This window comes from Felis catus, chromosome A1 (genome assembly GCF_018350175.1).
Source record: "Felis catus isolate Fca126 chromosome A1, F.catus_Fca126_mat1.0, whole genome shotgun sequence".
Classification (NCBI taxonomy): Eukaryota; Metazoa; Chordata; class Mammalia; order Carnivora; family Felidae; genus Felis; species Felis catus.
This window is the reverse complement of record NC_058368.1, coordinates 87,737,767-87,755,092: the sequence shown is the minus strand read 5'-3', so window position 1 is coordinate 87,755,092 and position 17,326 is coordinate 87,737,767. Positions and strand designations below refer to the sequence as shown.

Below are 17,326 nucleotides of genomic sequence, written 5' to 3'. Positions count from 1 at the left end.
TATAGGTTTCTGGAAGTTTGGCTAGTGATTAGATTGCTTTTTTCCTTGTAAATGATTGAGACAGTTACAAACTGATGGAGACTCCGGTCAGGCATGACTGCGATCCGGTCAGATAACCACTTGTCCCCCCAACAAATTATGAAGAGAACTAGGTCTTCCTTGAGGAATGTTACACTCGCCCTAGTCAGGGACTCCTCAGTGGGCTGTAAGTTGTAAGGAGATTTAGTTTTTTTTTTCCTTTTGCCTCTGTTTCCCACCTCAGAAAGCACAGGAGATGCAAGATGGGGGGGGGGGGGGGGGGCGGTGGTCAGCGTCCCAGCGGCACAGAGGTCACGGGGGCGGGGAGGCCCCTCCCTCACGCCGTCCTTGCGGATCCGCCCGGCCCCAACAACACGCCCCCGGAAGCCCTGTCCTCGCCCTCGGAGTTCAGACCCAGACTCTTATGGACGCACGCGTTTCCTGGCAGTGAACGCAGAGAAGGGTGGAGCGGGAACTCAGGGAAGAGCGCGCCCCTAAAGGTCCCGCCTTCGCCTTAGTATTTCCACATTCTCCGGCTCCTCTGGTCCCGCCTCCGTCCTCCCGGTCCCCGCAGGGCCTCTTTCCGGTGCGCCATTTTGGATCTTTCCCAGCCAACACCGAGAAACCGCTATGCAAATATAGTCTAATGAGGCCGTGAGTTACTTTGGGGCAGTAGTTCCGGGGAGGGCGCATGCGCGGTCTGCGGGGCTCAGCGGGCATTTGGAAACTTCTACTCTGCTTCTGGGAGAAGTTGGTGGTGTTCGTCCTTTTCCTAACAGCTGGGAGGTACTGTTCCCTGCTCCCACCAGGCCCACCCCGCCAGCAGTAGCATGAGGGGCAATGACAGTTAACCACCTCTGATTGCTTTTGAGCCTGCCAAATGTGACACTTGCACAGTCAGGATTTTTAAAATTTTCATTTTATTTATCTTATTAATTTTTTTTAATGTTTATTTTTGAGAGAGAGAGAGAGAGACAGAGTGCGAGCGAGGGACAGAGAGAGGAAGACACAGAATCCGAAGTAGGCTCCGGGCTCCGAGCTGTCAGCACAGAGCCCCACGTGGGGCTCGAACTCACTAACGTTGAGATCATGACCTGAGCTGAAGTCGGATGCTCAACCGACCAAGCCACCCAGGCGCTCCTTATTTTATTTTATTTTGAGAGAAAGGGAGCGAGAGCATGAGCAGGGGAGGAGCAGAGAGTGAGACACAGAATCCTTAGCAGGCTCCAGGCTCTTAACTGTCAGCACAGAGCCCAACGCAGGACTCGAACCCACTTGACCGAGTGATCTGAGCCAAAGAAGTTCAGTCTTCAACTGACTGAGTCACCCAAGCGCTCCAGACTTTCTTTTAAAGCAAACTCTAGGGGCGCCTGGGTTGCTCAGTCGGTTAGGTCGCCAACTTCGGCTCAGGTCATGATCTCGCGGTCTGTGGGTTCGAGCCCCGCGTCGGGCTCTGTGCTGACAGCTCAGAGCCTGGAGCCTGTTTCGGATTATGTGTCTCCCTCTCTCTGATCCTCCCCCGTTCATGCTCTGTCTCCCTCTGTCTCAAAAATAAACGTTAAAAAAAATTAATTTAAAAAAAAAAAACCAAAACACTCATCATGTCACTTAAAAAAAAAAAAAAAAGCAAACTCTATAGTGAACGTGTGTCTTGAATTCACGACCCTGAGATCAAGAATTGCACACTCTAACGACTGATCCAGCCAGGCGCGGGCCCGAGTCTGCTTTTTTTTTTTTTTTTTAATTTTAATGTTTATTTATTTTTGAGAGAGAGACAAGAGTGTGAGCAGGGGAGGGGCAGAGAGAGAGGGAGACATAGACTCCAAAGCAGACTCCAGGCTCTGAGCTCTCAGCACAGAGCCCGACATGGGGCTCGAACTCATGAGCAGTAAGATAATGACCTGAGATGAAGTTGGACCCTTAACTGACTGAGCCACCCAGATGCCTCTATTTTTAAAACATTTTTAAAAATACTTGCTTTTAGACAGAGAGGGTGGGGAGGGGCAGAGAGAGAGAGAGAGAGAGAGAGAGGATCCTAAGCAGACCCTATGCCTGATGCAGGGCTTAGTTTCATGACCCTGGGATTATGACCTGAGTGGAAATCAAGAGTGGGGTGCTCAACCCCCTGAGGCCCCCCAGGACTCCTTCCCCCCCAATCATCTCTTCTTAAACACCTGGTGTCTTCAATCATTTCCCCAGGTGTATAGCTGACCACATGGTTACTGTCCCTCTGGACAGCCTGGTTTATGAGAACAGAACTTAACATAGGGTGACCCCAAATGCTATAAAACAGATCAAATACACAAGGTAGACATGGGGTAACTATTTCCTGTAATGAAAAGTGTAGGGGAGGAAAAACCTTTTTCCTTTACCCTTCTTTGGTTCATTGGCTGGGGCCCCCAGAATTAGACTGACAAGAGAAAAACAGATTGAGAGAAAAAGTTTATTAATGTCTATGGGGCACAGCACTTACAGGAGAGGGACGATGGGACAGTGTGATTGGAACCTCTGATCTGTAGCCATTCCTTCAGAAGCACCAGTGACACCTGCACTTGCAGCTGGCGTCTGGATTTGGGAGCAGTCTTGTAGGACTGAGCCCTTCACCTGTGGGGTCTGCCCCTGTCCGTGGGTAGAACTGAGTTAAAATTGTACAGCACCCAGCTGATGTCACAGAGAATTACTTGATGTTGGGGAAAAGCCCGCATTGGAATTTGGAGCAGATCTAGGGGGTTATGAAACAATGTTCGTGATTTCTCATTACCCCAAGTCTCTCATGCACACATTTTCAAATGGATAGCTGCTACGATTTGCTCATTCTCTGCTATTGGAACTTGGAGTTTTTTGTTTTTTTCCTCAAGTAGGGATGGACAGACATTTCTCCAAAGCAAACCAAATCAGGAAAGGCTTTATTTCCATTTTGGGCTATTTTAATATAACGTATTTTTTAAAAAAGGAATTCCAATGTTAAGAAAAATTTGAAGGTGCTTACTACATATTACTACACTGTCTCACAGAAGCAATATTTGCAAAATCAGGGTTTTGGGGGGGTCTGCTAACTTAGTAGTGAAAAAAGTCTTATTTTATGTTCCTATTTCCTTTTTAAAAAAAAAATGTTTATTTAATTTTGAGAGAGAGCTTGAGCAGAGAGAAAAGGAGAGAGAGAATCCCAAGCAGGTCAGTGCTGTCAGTGCAGAGCCTGACTCAGGGGCTGGAACTCATGACCCGTGAGATCATGACCTGAGTTGAAATCAAGAGTCAGACGTTTAACCGATGGGGCCTTCCAGGTGTACCTGTTCCTATTTCTTAATAACTGGTCAGAGTAGTGTATTCCCCCCCACCCCCACATCTATTCAGCAATGCTGAGTGTGTGAACTGACAAATCCCAGGGGAGTAGGGCAGTATTTCTCCACTGTATTTTTCTGTACTAAATTTTATGAACCCTGTATTATTTGTGGCTGAAAACTTCCTAGCTTGGCTAGTTACCTTTATTGTTCTTGATTATTGTTCCACTTTATCGTGGAGTTTGCTCAATTTCTTTCTTTGTCTCTCTCTTCCTTCCGTCCTTTCTCTTTTTTCCCTTCCTTCCTTCCTTCCTTCCTTCCTTCCTTCCTTCCTTCCTTCCTTCCTTCCTTCCTTCCTTCCTTCCTTCCGTCTCTTTTCTCTCCATTAAGTTCTTAATTTACCCAACAAATCAGGTATGCTAGGCTTGAAGCCCTCTTTTGATGATTACTCCACAGAACTAACCGGCATTTACTTCCCACTGCCCATTTACCATCTTCTCAAGTCTGTGACATGTTTTTACAAACATACAAAAATGGAAACCAATGTAATTCGGAAGACTTTGCACTCATATGGAATAACAGGCTAATTTTTTAACATTTAAAAGTAATGTTAAAATTAAAAGAAACAACAGGTGTTGCTGAGGATTTGGAGAAAGGGGAACCCTCTTGCATTGTTGGTGGGAATGCAAACTGGTGCAGCCACTCTGGAGAACAGTATGGAGGTTCCTCAAAGAGTTTAAAAATAGAACTACCCTACGACCCAGCAATTACACTAGGAATTTATCCAAAGGATACAAAAGTACAGATTCAAAGGGTACATGCTCCCCCATGTTTAAAGCAGCATTGTCAGCAATAGTAAAATTATGGAAATAGCTCATGTCCAACCAGAGATGAATGGATGAAGAAAGTGTGGTATGTATACATAAACAGACACATACATACTTATGCATACAATGGGATATTACTCAGCCACAAAAAAGAATGAAACCTAGCCATTAGCAACAACATGAATGGAGGTAGAATATATTATGCTGAATGAAACACGACAGAGAAAAACAAATATCATTATTTCACTCATATGTGGAATTTAAGAAAAAAACAACAACAGATGAACATATGGGAAAGGGGTTTGTTGAAAAATAACCCACAAGAGATTCTTAAATACAGAGAACAAACTGAGGGTTGGTGGAGGGAGGTGGGTGGGAGATGGGTTAAATGGATGATGGGTATTAAGGAGGGCGCTTGGGGTAAGCAGTGGATGTTGTATGTAAGTGGTGAATCACTAAATTCTACTCCTGAAACCAAAATTGCACTGTATATTAACTAAAATTTAGATAAATTAAAAGAACAAAAATTATGTAGTGGTAAATTACAGTAACTTTTTTTTTTTTTTAAACTGCACGCTTGGTTGTTTTTAATACAACAACAAAACAGATTGCTCCTCCTCCCGACCCCCCCCCCTCCAGTCCTAAAGAAATTCTAACAAATGTCCTGGGGCCTGTAGCTCTGGGTCATCTGGGATCTCTTTGGTCTGAATCTGTGAAAACTCCCGGCTCTGGATTCCTCCAGGCCACGGGATGCCCAGGAGAATGGACCACAGGCTCTGCGGGAGGGTTCACGTGGAGCGGTGCATGCCCAGCGGCTGCATGGCTGCACAGGGAAAGGGCCCACACGGGGCGGCGTGTGCCCAGCTCTTTCACGGGGGAAGGGCCCACGCGGGGCCGGGCGTGCAGAGGGATTGCATGGGGGTAGGTCCGCGCGTGGCGGTTGCACGAGGAAAGGGCCCACGCGGGACGGCGCATGCCCAGCGGCTGCACGGGGGAAAGACCCACCCTACAAGGCGCGTGCAGGGCGGTTGCATGCGGCAGGGTCCGCGCGTGGCAGTTGCACGAGGAAAAGGCCCACGCAGGACCGCGCGTACCCAGCCGTTGCAGGAGGGGAGGGCCCCACCAAGGCCTTTTCCAGCCCCGCCCCGACAGCGCAGGGGCGGGGTGCTCGCCGCCCAGGTCCTGGCAGCTTACAAAAAAAATTTAGAAATTAGTTTTCATATACTAATATGACACCTCTCCCTATTGTTTACGAGTAATTTAAAGGGAAATGACCATCCTGGTAAGACTTCAGGGTGCGAGGACGTGGGCCGGCCGACGGACGGGAGAGTGAGGCGCACCGCTGCCAGGACCTGAGAGGGGTGGAGTACATCGCTGCCAGGACCCGGGAGGGGACGCGCGCACCGCTGCCTGGACCTTCCCGGGGAGAGCGTTGCTGCCGGGACTCCGAAGGAGGAGCGCGCACCCCTGCCAGGACTTTGTAACGGGAGCACGGTTGCCAGGATCCCAAGGAGTGAAGGACACCTCTGCCAGGACCCTGCGTGGAGCGCACCGCTGCCAGGACCCTGCGTGGGGCGCCCCGCCGTCCCCGCCCCGCGCGTCCCAGTCGCCATCCTGGTCCACGTCCTAGGCTCTCCGGCCGTGTTCTCCATCCCCGTCCCCGGTCTCCGCCGCGTCTCGGGCCGGCCTCGCCCGCACTCCCTGGTCACCGTCCCTCCGCCCGCGCCCTTCCGGAGGGCCTCCGCCGCCGCCGCCCTGGCGCTGCCCGCCGAGGCCGCCTGCGCCCTGTGCCAGCGCGCGCCGCGAGAGCCGGTGCGCGCCGATTGCGGCCACCGCTTCTGCCGGGCGTGCGTGGTGCGCTTCTGGGCCGAGGAGGACGGGCCCTTCCCGTGCCCCGAGTGCGCCGACGACTGCTGGCAGCGCGCCGTGGAGCCCGGCCGCCCGCCGCTCAGCCGCCGGCTGCTGGCGCTCGAGGAGGCGGCCGCTGCGCCCGCGCGCGACGGCCCGGCCTCCGAAGCGGCGCTGCAGCTGCTGTGCCGTGCCGACGGGGGCCCGCTGTGCGCCGCCTGCCGCATGGCGGCGGGGCCCGAGCCGCCAGAGTGGGAGCCGCGCTGGAGGAAGGCGCTGCGCGGCAAGGTGCGCGCGGGCGGCGGCCTGTGCGCGGCCCGTCCCCGGCCTGCGTACCCCCCCCCCCCCCACTCCCCGGGCTGCTCTGACTTCCCCTCCCCAGCCGTCCGTCCTACACCCTCAGCGGGTGTTCTGTTTCCCAGCCTGAACCCCGGCTCCCCGCCCCCACACCTCGGCCGGTGTCGAATTCCCCCCCCCCCCCCCCCGCTTGGTGTCCTGTTCCCCATCCGTGGTTTCTGGCCTTGGACAGTGCAGTCTCCATCCTCCGAGCGGGGCCCAGTCCTCCAGTCATCCCCGGTCCCCAACCCTCTGATGGTACCCTGTCCTGTTTCCAATCCGGATCCCTTATTCTGAAGTGTGCTCGGTTACCCCTCATTTGCCGGACGGTGCCCTCTCCCCTCTTCCTTCTCTCCTGGACGGTGCCTTCTCCCCTTATCCCCCAGCCCTGTAAGGCGGCTGTGCCCGCCCCATCCCTGGACCGTATTCTTTTTTCTGCACCTCCGACACTCCTCTCCCAGCTAGGATTCAGACAGTTCCGCCCCTCCCTGCACCGTACTGAAGACAGTGACCATCTGCTGACCCCACCCCCGTATTTCACCTACCGCACCTCATTTCCCTCCTCCAGGCGTGACGTCACCCTGTGGCAGTGCCCCCTGCTCCCCCCGAGGTTCTGTCTAGTGGACCAGGCAGTCGGCCTGGGCTGTCACCTGCTGTGGTCCAGTGCGGCCCCACCCCCCGCCTTTACCTGGACCATTTTCATACTGGCGCTCCATGACCCCCACCCACTTGGTTCTGAAACCTTGGCTGTGCCGTGGACCATTGCGTGGGGCACCTGACCCTGGGGAGAAACCTGCCATTGGAGAGTCTGGGTGCAGGTGGGCCCAGGGGCCACCTCCCCTCCCCCCCCGAAGAGCTGGGGGCAGTGCTATTTCCGAGAGTAAAAACGGATCCTTTCTTGGTGCTGAGACATGGTGGTCCATGCCTACCTGAGAGGAGGGAGGAGAGAGCATGGCAGCAAATTATCAGGGGTGGGTCCTAGGGTTCCTGTGAGCCCCGGGCGGTGGCACTGGTGGGTGGTGGCTAGGGGCTGCACTGCTGCTAGCAGGTGGACAGGAGCTGGGCTCTGCTTCTGCTGGGGAACCCTAGGTCTAGGTCAGTGCACTCTTGAAAAGCCGTGCTCCATCCCTCCCATTGGTGACGGTAACACTGGGCCCCCTGCCCCCCCCCCCCCAAGGAGTGGCCTTATGTCTGGTTACCTGGTTATATTCTTGGCAGACCCTTTCCTATCAGAGTTCTTTCTGGGGAGAGCTTAGAGGGGTTGCTGAGACCCCCCTCTGGTCCCTGCAGTCCGTTTTTGCTGAGTCTGCCCCCGAACCAGGTGAGGGGGACCCTGGACCTCTGACTGCACCCATCAGTAACCATGTGTCTTTCCAGGAGAACAAGGGTTCTGTGGAGATCATGCGGAAAGACCTGAATGACGCCCGGGACCTGCATGGCCAGGCTGAGTCTGCTGCTGCCGTTTGGAAGGCAAGTGTCCTCCAGCCTGGGGTCTGCCCAGGGAGAGGGTGTGGGTGTGAGCCCTGACCCCATTTGGCAGGGATGCAGCGGAGTGATGCTGGCTGTGCAGCCAACCCTTCTCCCCAGGTGGGCAGAGGTGAGGCGGGAGGCCCCAGGGTTAGCCCTGGGACACAGGTGTCCCTCCGTGCCGTCCACCTGCCTGCCCTGCAGGGACACGTGATGGACCGCAGGAAGAAGGCCCTGACTGACTACAAGAAGCTTCGGGCCTTCTTTGCCGAGGAGGAGGAGCGTTTCCTGCAGGAGGCGGATAAAGAGGAGGGGTCCGCAGAGGACGAGGACACAGACCCGGCCGAGCGCTTTGGGTCACTACTGCAGGCTGTCTCGGAGCTGGAGAGGAGGCACCGCAACCTGGGGCTCAGCATGCTGCTTCAGGTGGGCCCCCTGTTGTGTCCGGGCCCCAGAGGAGGGTGCCAAGGCCCTGCGGGGTTGGGGGCAGGCATCAGCAGGTGGCTGGGGCGCCTTTGGCCTGGGTGTTCTCACAGCAGCTTCCTCTCCCTCCACACCCTCCTGCAGTGATGTCCTGCCCTCTGCTGGCTCCAGACGGTAACAGCTCCATCCACCCTGGCCTGTCGCCCAGCAGCTCCTTCATCACCTCCTCCTGGACCCGCAATGACCTTCACCCATGAGGGTCTGCACCGAGGTGCACACGCAGGACGCATACCACGGGTGGCCACCTTGGGTGGGCCAAGACTGCCCCTAGCAGTGTCCCTGTTCCCTTTCCCTGTGGGTATTCGTGGTCCCCAGGCTGTAACCGTTTTACTGTAGAGACCTGTAGCTACTGGTGGGTACTGTTGACCCCAATGTATCACGACTCTTCATAAAGTTCTTGTTGCTGTCACTGAGTCTCATTTGCCTGGGGTCTCCATGGCCCACGGCGGTTGCCAGGCAGCCCAGATTGTGCAGGCCTGGCACCCACCCCATTTAAATTCCACCCACGATGGGGCTGCTCTGTTGGACATGCAGACCAGACCCCTGCACATGTGTGGGGCATCCAGTTAGGGTGCAGGGAAGAGAAGGCTCACGGCACCTGGAGGGGAGGACGGGCAGGCAGGTCGACTGTGGCTAGAGCTCCCTACAGCATGTGTCCCAGGGCAGAGGACCAGTGTGGGTGCAGGTCACCCCCAGGCCTGCACGTGGACGCCATGTTCCCTCTCGCTCTGCCTCTGGCTCCCTTTGCTTCAGGTTTTCTCCAACAGACGAATGTGGCAGACTTGTGACTTAGTGGTAGCATCATCATGTACATTAGGGCAGCCAATAGTGCCGCAGCACAGAGATGGGGATGTGGGGTCCTAGAATGTTGACACGGGGCCATTAAGGATGGCTGAGGCTGGGAGTCTTCCCAGATGGTGCAGACTTAAGGCCTGTAGGTGCATTCGCACATTCCCAGATGAGGCCTCAGCAATTATTGCCCCTCTGTTTCTGAGAGTTTGGGTGTGGCTGGTGTTCATGGAGCCCAGTAGAGAGGGCTTGCTCCAGCCGGTTTGCCTGGCATCCCTCCTCCCATCTGCCTCCTCCCCTGCGCAGAGGGTCTCCAGGGACGTGCTGTATCCACCCTGCTGCAGGAAGAGGGCTCCCGCAGATGGGACTTCTCTCTGATGGGCTCTCTGCCTCCGCTGAGTGACCCTGGCCAGCTGCCTGCCTGCCTTCTCTGTGGAGATGTGCTGGACAAACCGTGGGACTATGGCCAAGTAACAATAATCCTGACTCCTCAGACCCAGGGACGGTGCTAGAAGCGTCCCAACTCTAGATGTGGGGTGGACATAGGGAGGGCACTGTAGGGAGCCTGTGTCCAGCAAGCCAGGAACATTCTAGTGTGGATGGCCTGCAGTTGCATCCAGGCCCACTGCCCACTTGGTAGTTTCTCCAAGTGCCCCGCTGGCCTCCAGGGCCTCGTGACCCACCCCAACTGCCTGCTCCCTGCTGGCACCCCCCCCCCCCCACCCTCGTGCCCCTATTCAGCCCTGTGGAATAGTGTTGCTCCTCCAGATTTGTGCGGCCGGCCAGTCCCCTGCCTTCGAGTCCACGCTCAAATGACATCTTACAGAAACTGTACAATATCTTCACAAGCTCCTGCGTGTGAGGACAAGCAAAGCAAGGTCTCATGTGGGCTCTCAGCGGTCCTTGTGTGTGCCCCTCCGTGTGATCCAGGTCCGTGCAGGGGCAGGAGCCCGAGGAGAGCAGGCAGGGCTCTGCACAGAGGCCCCGAAGTGGAGGTTTGTCTGCTAGAAGACCAGGGGCACTTTGAGGAAACTGGTTCCTTTGTGCAGGGCCCAAATGCCTTTCCCTCCGATCCCCCTTATCTATCCCAGGCAGACCTGCTTGTTTCCAGTTTCAGGGATGTTGAGTCTGGCGATCCCCCTTATCTATCCCAGGCGGACCTGCTTGTTTCCAGTTTCAGGGATGTTGAGTCTGGCGGGCAGAGACACACTGGGGGCCCCTTTGCACTCTGTGGAGTGCTGATTGACCAGGTGCAGGACAGCAGCACGGTAGGAGAGGCCCACACCATTGGTCAGACAGGCTCCGGGAAGGGCCGGGGAGGTGGCGCCCCAGTTCTCTGTTAGGGCTGGAAACAAGGAACCCAGATGATGTGGGTCAGGACGCCCTGAGGGGGTGTGAGCCAGCACTTTGAACAGCCGCCTGAGAGAGTAAGCTCCATAAACAGGAGAAGCAGGCTGGCTGGGAGGTCGGTGGGGGGGGGGGGCATGCCCGGGACCCGCCCCCAGCCCCCCAGACTTGGTGATTTGCCAGAAAAGCTCCCAGAGCTCATTGAAGGCTGTGGTGCTCACAGTGACCGTTTATCACAGTGTGAGGAGACAGGTAAAGGTCAGCTGAAGGGAGAAGTGGGGAGCAGCAGAGTCCAGTAAAAGTGCCCAACACAGGTGCCATGAAGTCCAGCCGCAGACCAGAGACCCTGCCCTGTGTCACGTGGTCAGGCCACCTGGAGTGGCCCAGGGCCCCTGGGCACACAGACATTCCTAGCAGGGTGCCCTGGGGGTTAGGTTCAGAGATTGCCTCCCAGCCAACTACACCCTGGGCCGGGTGCTACCCTGTACCCTGTGTCACCACACTACAGTGTGCCTTGGATGACAGCATCTTCTGGCCCTGGTGCACCTCGGACAGTCACGGAACCTTGTTTGTAGTGTTGAGAGGTTGGGCGTGACCTGGGTCCCCGTTACAGTGTGGGGGCTGTGTGGTGGAGCTGGTCCTGCAGAGATGTGCACACAGGGTGCCCCGACCGGATGTGCTTGCCTAAGACCAGCAGAGCTGTCCGGGGAGAGGCTGGTCTGCCGATGGTGTCCTGGATGCAGGTGCAGCTCCTCCCAAGGGGCAGAGCTCTGTAGACCTGGGCACTGACACCCACCCTCTCACCGTGGGCGGTGGGGGTCCTGCGGTGGGGTGGGGTCACAGCAAGAGAATACTGTCAATCCTTGCCTGCCAGTGGGGCCACCCAGTGCTTGGAACTGTCCCCTCAGGTAAGATACAAAGGCTTGTACAAAATGCCTGTTCTGCTCAGCCGGGCGGCCCGCGGCCAGAGTTAACGCAGGCTGGCATGTTACAACTGATGTGGGTCATACTAAGACCATGCAGGAAACTCCTGCAGATCAGGAAGAGCCCAGAGCAATGGGGTTCAAGACCCACAGCCAAGGCTGGTGCAGAAGAGGAGCCAGAAGGCTCAGAAGCCCAGGGAGAAATGCTCAAAGTTAGTAGTGCCTGGAAGTCACAATGTCCGGATGGAGATGGGGCAGTGGACAGCAACCCCCCCTTCCCCTGCACCCTTACCCCAAGCCCCTGCTCTCCTGCTGCGTTCTGGAGTTCAAGCTGCCAGATGTCCTGGCATTTAGGGTGTAGTGACCCTGGACCCAGCAACCCTGCTTACAAATGTCCTATTGCAAAGATGTCCTCCCCAGGCCCACAGGGTGATGCACATGCCAGCATTCAAGGCTCTGTTGTCATGGGGGAAGGGGTGGGCAGGGCAGACTCCAGTGCCCCACAAGGGGGAGGTGGGAAGTCAAATGGGGGATGGAGGCCACGGAGTAGGCCGCAGCCCTGGGGACACAGGAACTAGACACCGGGGAACTTGGACTGTCTAAGGGCACCATGCTGAGTCACAAAAATAAAGAAGTATAAGATGGCACTATTTGGGGCACTTGGGTGGCTCAGTCCATTCCAACAATGGCTCAGGTCATGGTCTCACTGCTCAGGAGTTCGAGCACAGCATTGGGCTCTGTGCTGACAGCTTGGAGCCTGGAGCCTACTTCAGATTCTGCCTCTGTCTCTCTGCCCTTCCCCTGCTTGCACTCAGTCTCTCAAATATAAGATATTAAAAAGATAAAACTAAAAAAAACACAAAACAACAGGACGGACTTTTTACTGAAACTTAAAATGTGTGCATGCCAAACAATTCAAGGTTGCAGGACACTCCAAAAACTGGTGAGTGGTATCTGTCTGAGTAGGTGCCTTTGGGGAGGGCAATGAAGATAAAGGAAGTGACAGCAAAGCAGAAGAAAAGGCACCAAGGTGACCCAGCAGACACTGGGGGTCCCTACCTAACACAGGACTTCACGCCTGGGAAGGAAGTCAGTTCCAGGGTGGCGTAAGTCACTCGGATTTCTGTAACTGGCTCTTCATCAAGTGTGTGGGTGCCTGTGCGTGTTTGGGGGGGAAAATCCTGAGAAGCTTTTGGAATATGACAGCTGTGCACATCCTGGAAGGTGTTGGGGGCTGCAGTAAATGAACAGAGAACATCGACTCTAATGTGCATGTATACTGGTCCAGACCTACAGACTCCACGGGTCTCTGGCCCACCACACACCATGCAGATTTCTGGGGACCTTCCTCTGCCCATCCTCTTTGGAATGTCTTCTTTTTCCTTCTTTCCTGTCTTGAAAAGACTCCAAGCCAGGCAGCGGTCCCCAGCGGCAGCTGCTTCCAGAAGCCCCCTGCCCTGGGCCTCCCTGGTCTACCAGAGCCGCTGTCCCCAGAGCATCCAAAGACCTGGCACAGTGCATGCCCAGCATCTTCTCAGGGAAGGCTAGTTCCTGGAAGGGCACAAAAGACCACAAACTGGGTAACAGCTGGAACTCGTCAGAAAGTGACATTTGTTTGGGCAGAAGAAAGCAGTAAAGGGATGCCTTAGTGGCTTAGTCGGTTAAGCATCTGACTCCTGATTTCAGCTCAGGTCACCATCTTGAGGTTTGTGAGCTCGAGCCCTGCCTCTGGCTCCTCCAGGACAGTAGTGAGCCTGCTTGGGATTCTCTCTGCTTTTCTCTCTGCCCCTCCCCCGCTCTGGAGCATGCTCTCAAAATAAATACGTTGAAATAAAAAAGCAGTAAAGTAGCTGCCAGGCGCTCGGGAGTCCCCTCAGTCAGATGGCTTATCAAAGTTGAGGTGTTTCATTCATTTCCTAACAGGAATCTTACTCTGGAGTCATGATTTATTAAATATTTCTTAAAAATTTATTTTGAGAGCGAGAGTGTGAGTGGGGGAGGTGCAGAGGTTTGCATTGGGCTGTGCAGTAATAGCAGAGCCTGATGTGGGGCTCACACCCATGAACTGTGAGTTGGTGACCTGAGCTGAAGAGGACTGAGCCACCCGGGCGTCCCTGAAGACCTAATTTAAATGAGACAAATACACTGAAATCCACCCCGACCCCCCTTTTGAAGATAATCTTTTGGACTCTGAGGTTTTATTAAACATTCCTCCGCGAAGCGATGTGCTAGTGAGCCAAGTAAGTATGAAACCACTTAGAAAGGAAAAAAATGTCAGTTAAAACATCATCAGCACAACAAATGGTCAAGTAGGTCAACCAGTCAGAATGAAACTTTCAAAGGACACGACAACCATCTCCACAGTCTTGTTTCTTCAGGTCGGTTTTGCTCCAACGAGTGGGCAAATTTACATAAAAAGCAACAGAAAACGCAACACGTGGGCCACGGATACAAACTCATGTCTCCTTCTGGGCAGAACAATCATCTTGTAAACGGTCTCAATCCCACAGCAAAACCACCACTGACCTCATTCGGTGACCAAGGATGGGGTCTCCTTTTGCACAGGCAACCTCTCCCGGTCGCTCTTGCGCGCAGCCTCCTTTCTTTCCTTACCTTGAGGAATTTTATTCTGACTGCGAGGCTCCGAAGCGCCACCTCTTCGCCTCCTGTGACCGAGCGGGCCCTCGTACCCCGGTGGAGGAGAGCGCACAGCTGGGGCGCAGCGCCTGGCCGGTGCCATGGCGACCAGGATGTAGGCGACACTCTGGGAAGTCCAGCCCAGCCGCTCTAGTGCTCCTTGTTTCTGTGCTCGCTGCAGGCCTCCTCTTGCCGCGGGCTTGCGGGGTCACCGCGCACCCCGCCTGCCAGCCGGGGTCAGCAACTTCGGAGGAAACCGGAGCGTGAACGGGGGCCTGAGGAGTGTGCCCGAGCCAAAAGGCCCATTCCTATGCCAGACACGCCCGCAGGGGCGACCGGGAGGCCGGAGAGCCTCAGGCGTCTCCAAAGCACGCGCCTTCAGAGCGCTTTAGCCCAGCTAGGAGCTCAGCTAGGACCGCACTCCCGGGCTGTATGCAAATGAAGCGACTTTCCAGATCTCGTCTGATTGGACAAAGCGCAGGACATGGCGTCGCACAGCAGCCAATGAGAATCCAGGGACGCAAGTCCCCACACCCCATTGATGAATACAGCATCCAGTGGTGGCGGCGCTCCCGGAATATAAAGCTCTCTGGCCGGCGACTGACTGGGAGGCATGTAACCAAGACTTGCAGGGCTGCGAGGTGCACGCAGGCAAGAGGGCGCGCATCATCCAATCAGCCTGCAACTGGCCACCCGCTATGATCCCCAGCTGCACAAGCTGCTGGGCGGCGCGACCATCGTCCAGGCCGTGCTGCTGCAAAACCGATCACAGCCAGAAGACCTACTGCTGTCTCTTCCCGTCTCGTCTGTCCTTGTCCTTCCTTGTCTTTGTGCGGCTGAAGTCCTACAGCCAAGGTTGGCACACAGGCTGGTAATGGCCCAGGCCCTTAACGCCTTATCTCCGAATACGGGGAACCCCAAGGCAGGCCTTGCTGAGCTCCTCGCCTGGGTGCAACGCTAACCCCAGGCTTTTAATCCTGTTTCTCCAGGGCTGCGCACTCTTCTTGAGCCTAGCCTTCAATACTCCGGTCTGTCTCCTAGGAAGGTTGTCTGTCTCCCTTAAAGCTTCTATTGAATGAGGTCGTAGGCTTTTCTCCTGTGACACTGCCTCTGTCGGTTTCATTTTCAGACGCGGCCAGGGACTTCTAAGAGGGTTGAGGAAAACTTCCCCCTTCCCCCACCCCTCCCCCGCCGCTCACCCCCTTTTTCCCATCTAGTGTTGTACTCTCGGCTCCTCCGCAGCTAAGACCCTACTTAGGTTCTTCCAAGTGCCCATGGCCTGAAACAGTCTGGCGCAGAGGACTCCAGAGGTGAGCCTTAATCTAGCCTCCCGGAGTCTGGCCCAGCCGGCCCTGGATGGGGGGAGGCAGAGAAAGGTAAGGACGTAAAATGTGTGAGCTTCCAAGGTAGTGGTTTTTGGTTTTTTTTATTTAATTTTTTTAACTAACTTTTTTAATGTTTATTTTTGAGAGAGAGAGAGAGAGAGACAGAGAGAGAGACAGAGAGAATGAGTGGGGGTAGGGGGGCAGGGAGAGAGGGAGACACAGAGTCTGAAGCAGGCTCCAGGCTCTGAGCTGTCATCACAGAGACCCAGAGACCAATGCGGGGCTGGAAGCCACCATCCTCGAGATCATGACCTGAGCCCAAGTCGGAGGTCCAACTGAGGGGGCCACCCAGGTGCCACTGCAGGATGGTTTTCAGTCCCCAAAGGCCACAACTGATTTTAGCAGGAAGCAGAAACTGCAGGTGCCTTCCTCTGTACTGCTGACTTCTGGTCCCCCCGCACCCCCCCCCCTCCCCTCAGACAGGGTCTGAGCTCTTCCAGAATCTCCCAGTCACGTGGGTCCCGTATTGGCCTGTTTTGAACCAGGACAAAAGTGGAGAAGTCTAGAGGTGCCTGTTAGCTGAGTTAGCAAAGAAACCTAGGTCAACAGGTCAACCTGGCAGCCTGCAAGAAAAGCAGGTTTGAAAAAAAAAAAAACAAACCCAAATAGTTCTGGGGCCTTGTTACACTGCCTCCTCTCTCTGGCCTCCTGGGCTTCTTATGTCCTGGCTGCTCTTACCCCTTCTGCACCCTGCAGGCAGGTACCTGGACCCCAAGCTTTCTGAAAAGTTTGTGCTGACCTGTGTGTGTTTCACCTGCAGGCAGTGGACTGCCCTGAACAGATTGGTTTTGACTGACTTTTTTTTTTCCTTGTGAAAGTTGCTTAATTTTTTATCTGTGTGTTGTTTGTTTTGTTTTGTTTTGTTTTTTTCACCTGGCTGCCACTGGTCCTGGTTTGGCAATCTGCTTATGTTCCTCCTGACAGTGTAATGATACTGCCTTCCCTGTGAATTGTAGTTCACTGCTCCCAGAACAGTTGCAAATAGTTATGCTTTCCAGTGGCACCGTGGAGTGACACTTCCAAGCATTTCAGAAGAGGCTATTGGAGCTTAGAGATGTTATATGACCCGTCAAAGCAGCAGAACCTGGTGGGCGACATGTATCAACTGAACCTGCTTGTCCCTGGGGAGTGTATCACTGAGTTCTGGGCAGCACTGTGGATTTCTTATCATCAGTGATCCCACTGGATCCTCCAACCACCTTACACTCTAGGGTCATGGGACCACAGACTCTTGTCTACCAGAAATGGAGTTGAGTACCCATGGGAGATTTTGACAGAGACCAGAATCTCTGGGAAGGTACGTGGTCTGGATGCAGGATATCAGAAGCCCCTGCCACATATGTGCACAGAATCCCAGAGGATGGTGGCTTCTTACAGGCTCATGCCCTAGTGAGTCTGGGGAGGAATGCTCTGTAGACAGGCAGAGGCGGTGGGACAATTGGAGCATCTCCAGTCCCTCTACTTGGTGGGCAGGAATCCCAAGAGGAGGGGTTGGTTGGAAAGGCTCAGGGCAGCAGACACAGTCCAGAACATTGCTGAACGTGAGAGGTCCTGCTAGTGCAAAATGCAGAAAAGTGCCGCATGGGGGACACAGACACCCAGTCACAGCATGTGGAAAACCTGGATGTGTCTGAACTTGAAGCCTGAAGGCATCTACATGGATGGAAGGACTTATGGCCAATTGGCCATCCTGTAAATGTTCCCAAGTTGAACTCTGGAGTAAGGGATTGCCATAGTGTGTGTGTGTGTGTGTGTGTGTGTGTGTGTGTGTGTGTGTGCACGTGTGCATGTGTGCGTATGTGTGTGTTTTAATTGGAGTGAAATTCACATAACAAAAGTCATCACTTCACTTCTGAACTCTTATGTGGCTCCTGAGAAACTTAACAGAAGACCATTGGGGAGGAGAAGGAAAAAAAAAAATTAGGGATGGAGCCAAACCATAAGAGACTCTAAAAAACTGAGAATGCACTGAGAGTTGATGGGGG

The 17,326-nt window shown here is 54.6% G+C and overlaps 1 protein-coding gene and 1 long non-coding RNA gene across 2 annotated transcripts; one reads left to right on the top strand and one right to left on the bottom strand.

The window, feature by feature from the left end:
* Nucleotides 1–4,876: 4,876 nt before the first annotated feature.
* RNF187 (ring finger protein 187) lies at nucleotides 4,877–8,669 on the top strand. Its single transcript, XM_045062179.1, has 5 exons — nucleotides 4,877–5,216; nucleotides 5,484–6,262; nucleotides 7,688–7,780; nucleotides 7,982–8,203; nucleotides 8,345–8,669. The coding sequence occupies exons 1-5, from the start codon at nucleotides 4,877–4,879 to the stop codon at nucleotides 8,345–8,347; spliced, it is 1,437 nt and encodes a 478-aa protein (XP_044918114.1). The 3' UTR covers nucleotides 8,348–8,669.
* A 3,515-nt stretch (nucleotides 8,670–12,184) lies between these two features.
* Nucleotides 12,185–15,066, bottom strand: LOC102901766. Its single transcript, XR_439472.4, has 2 exons — nucleotides 13,933–15,066; nucleotides 12,185–12,870 (listed from the first exon to the last, which is right to left on the bottom strand). It is a non-coding gene; the product is annotated as an uncharacterized LOC102901766 (long non-coding RNA).
* Between the last annotated feature and the right edge of the window lie 2,260 nt (nucleotides 15,067–17,326).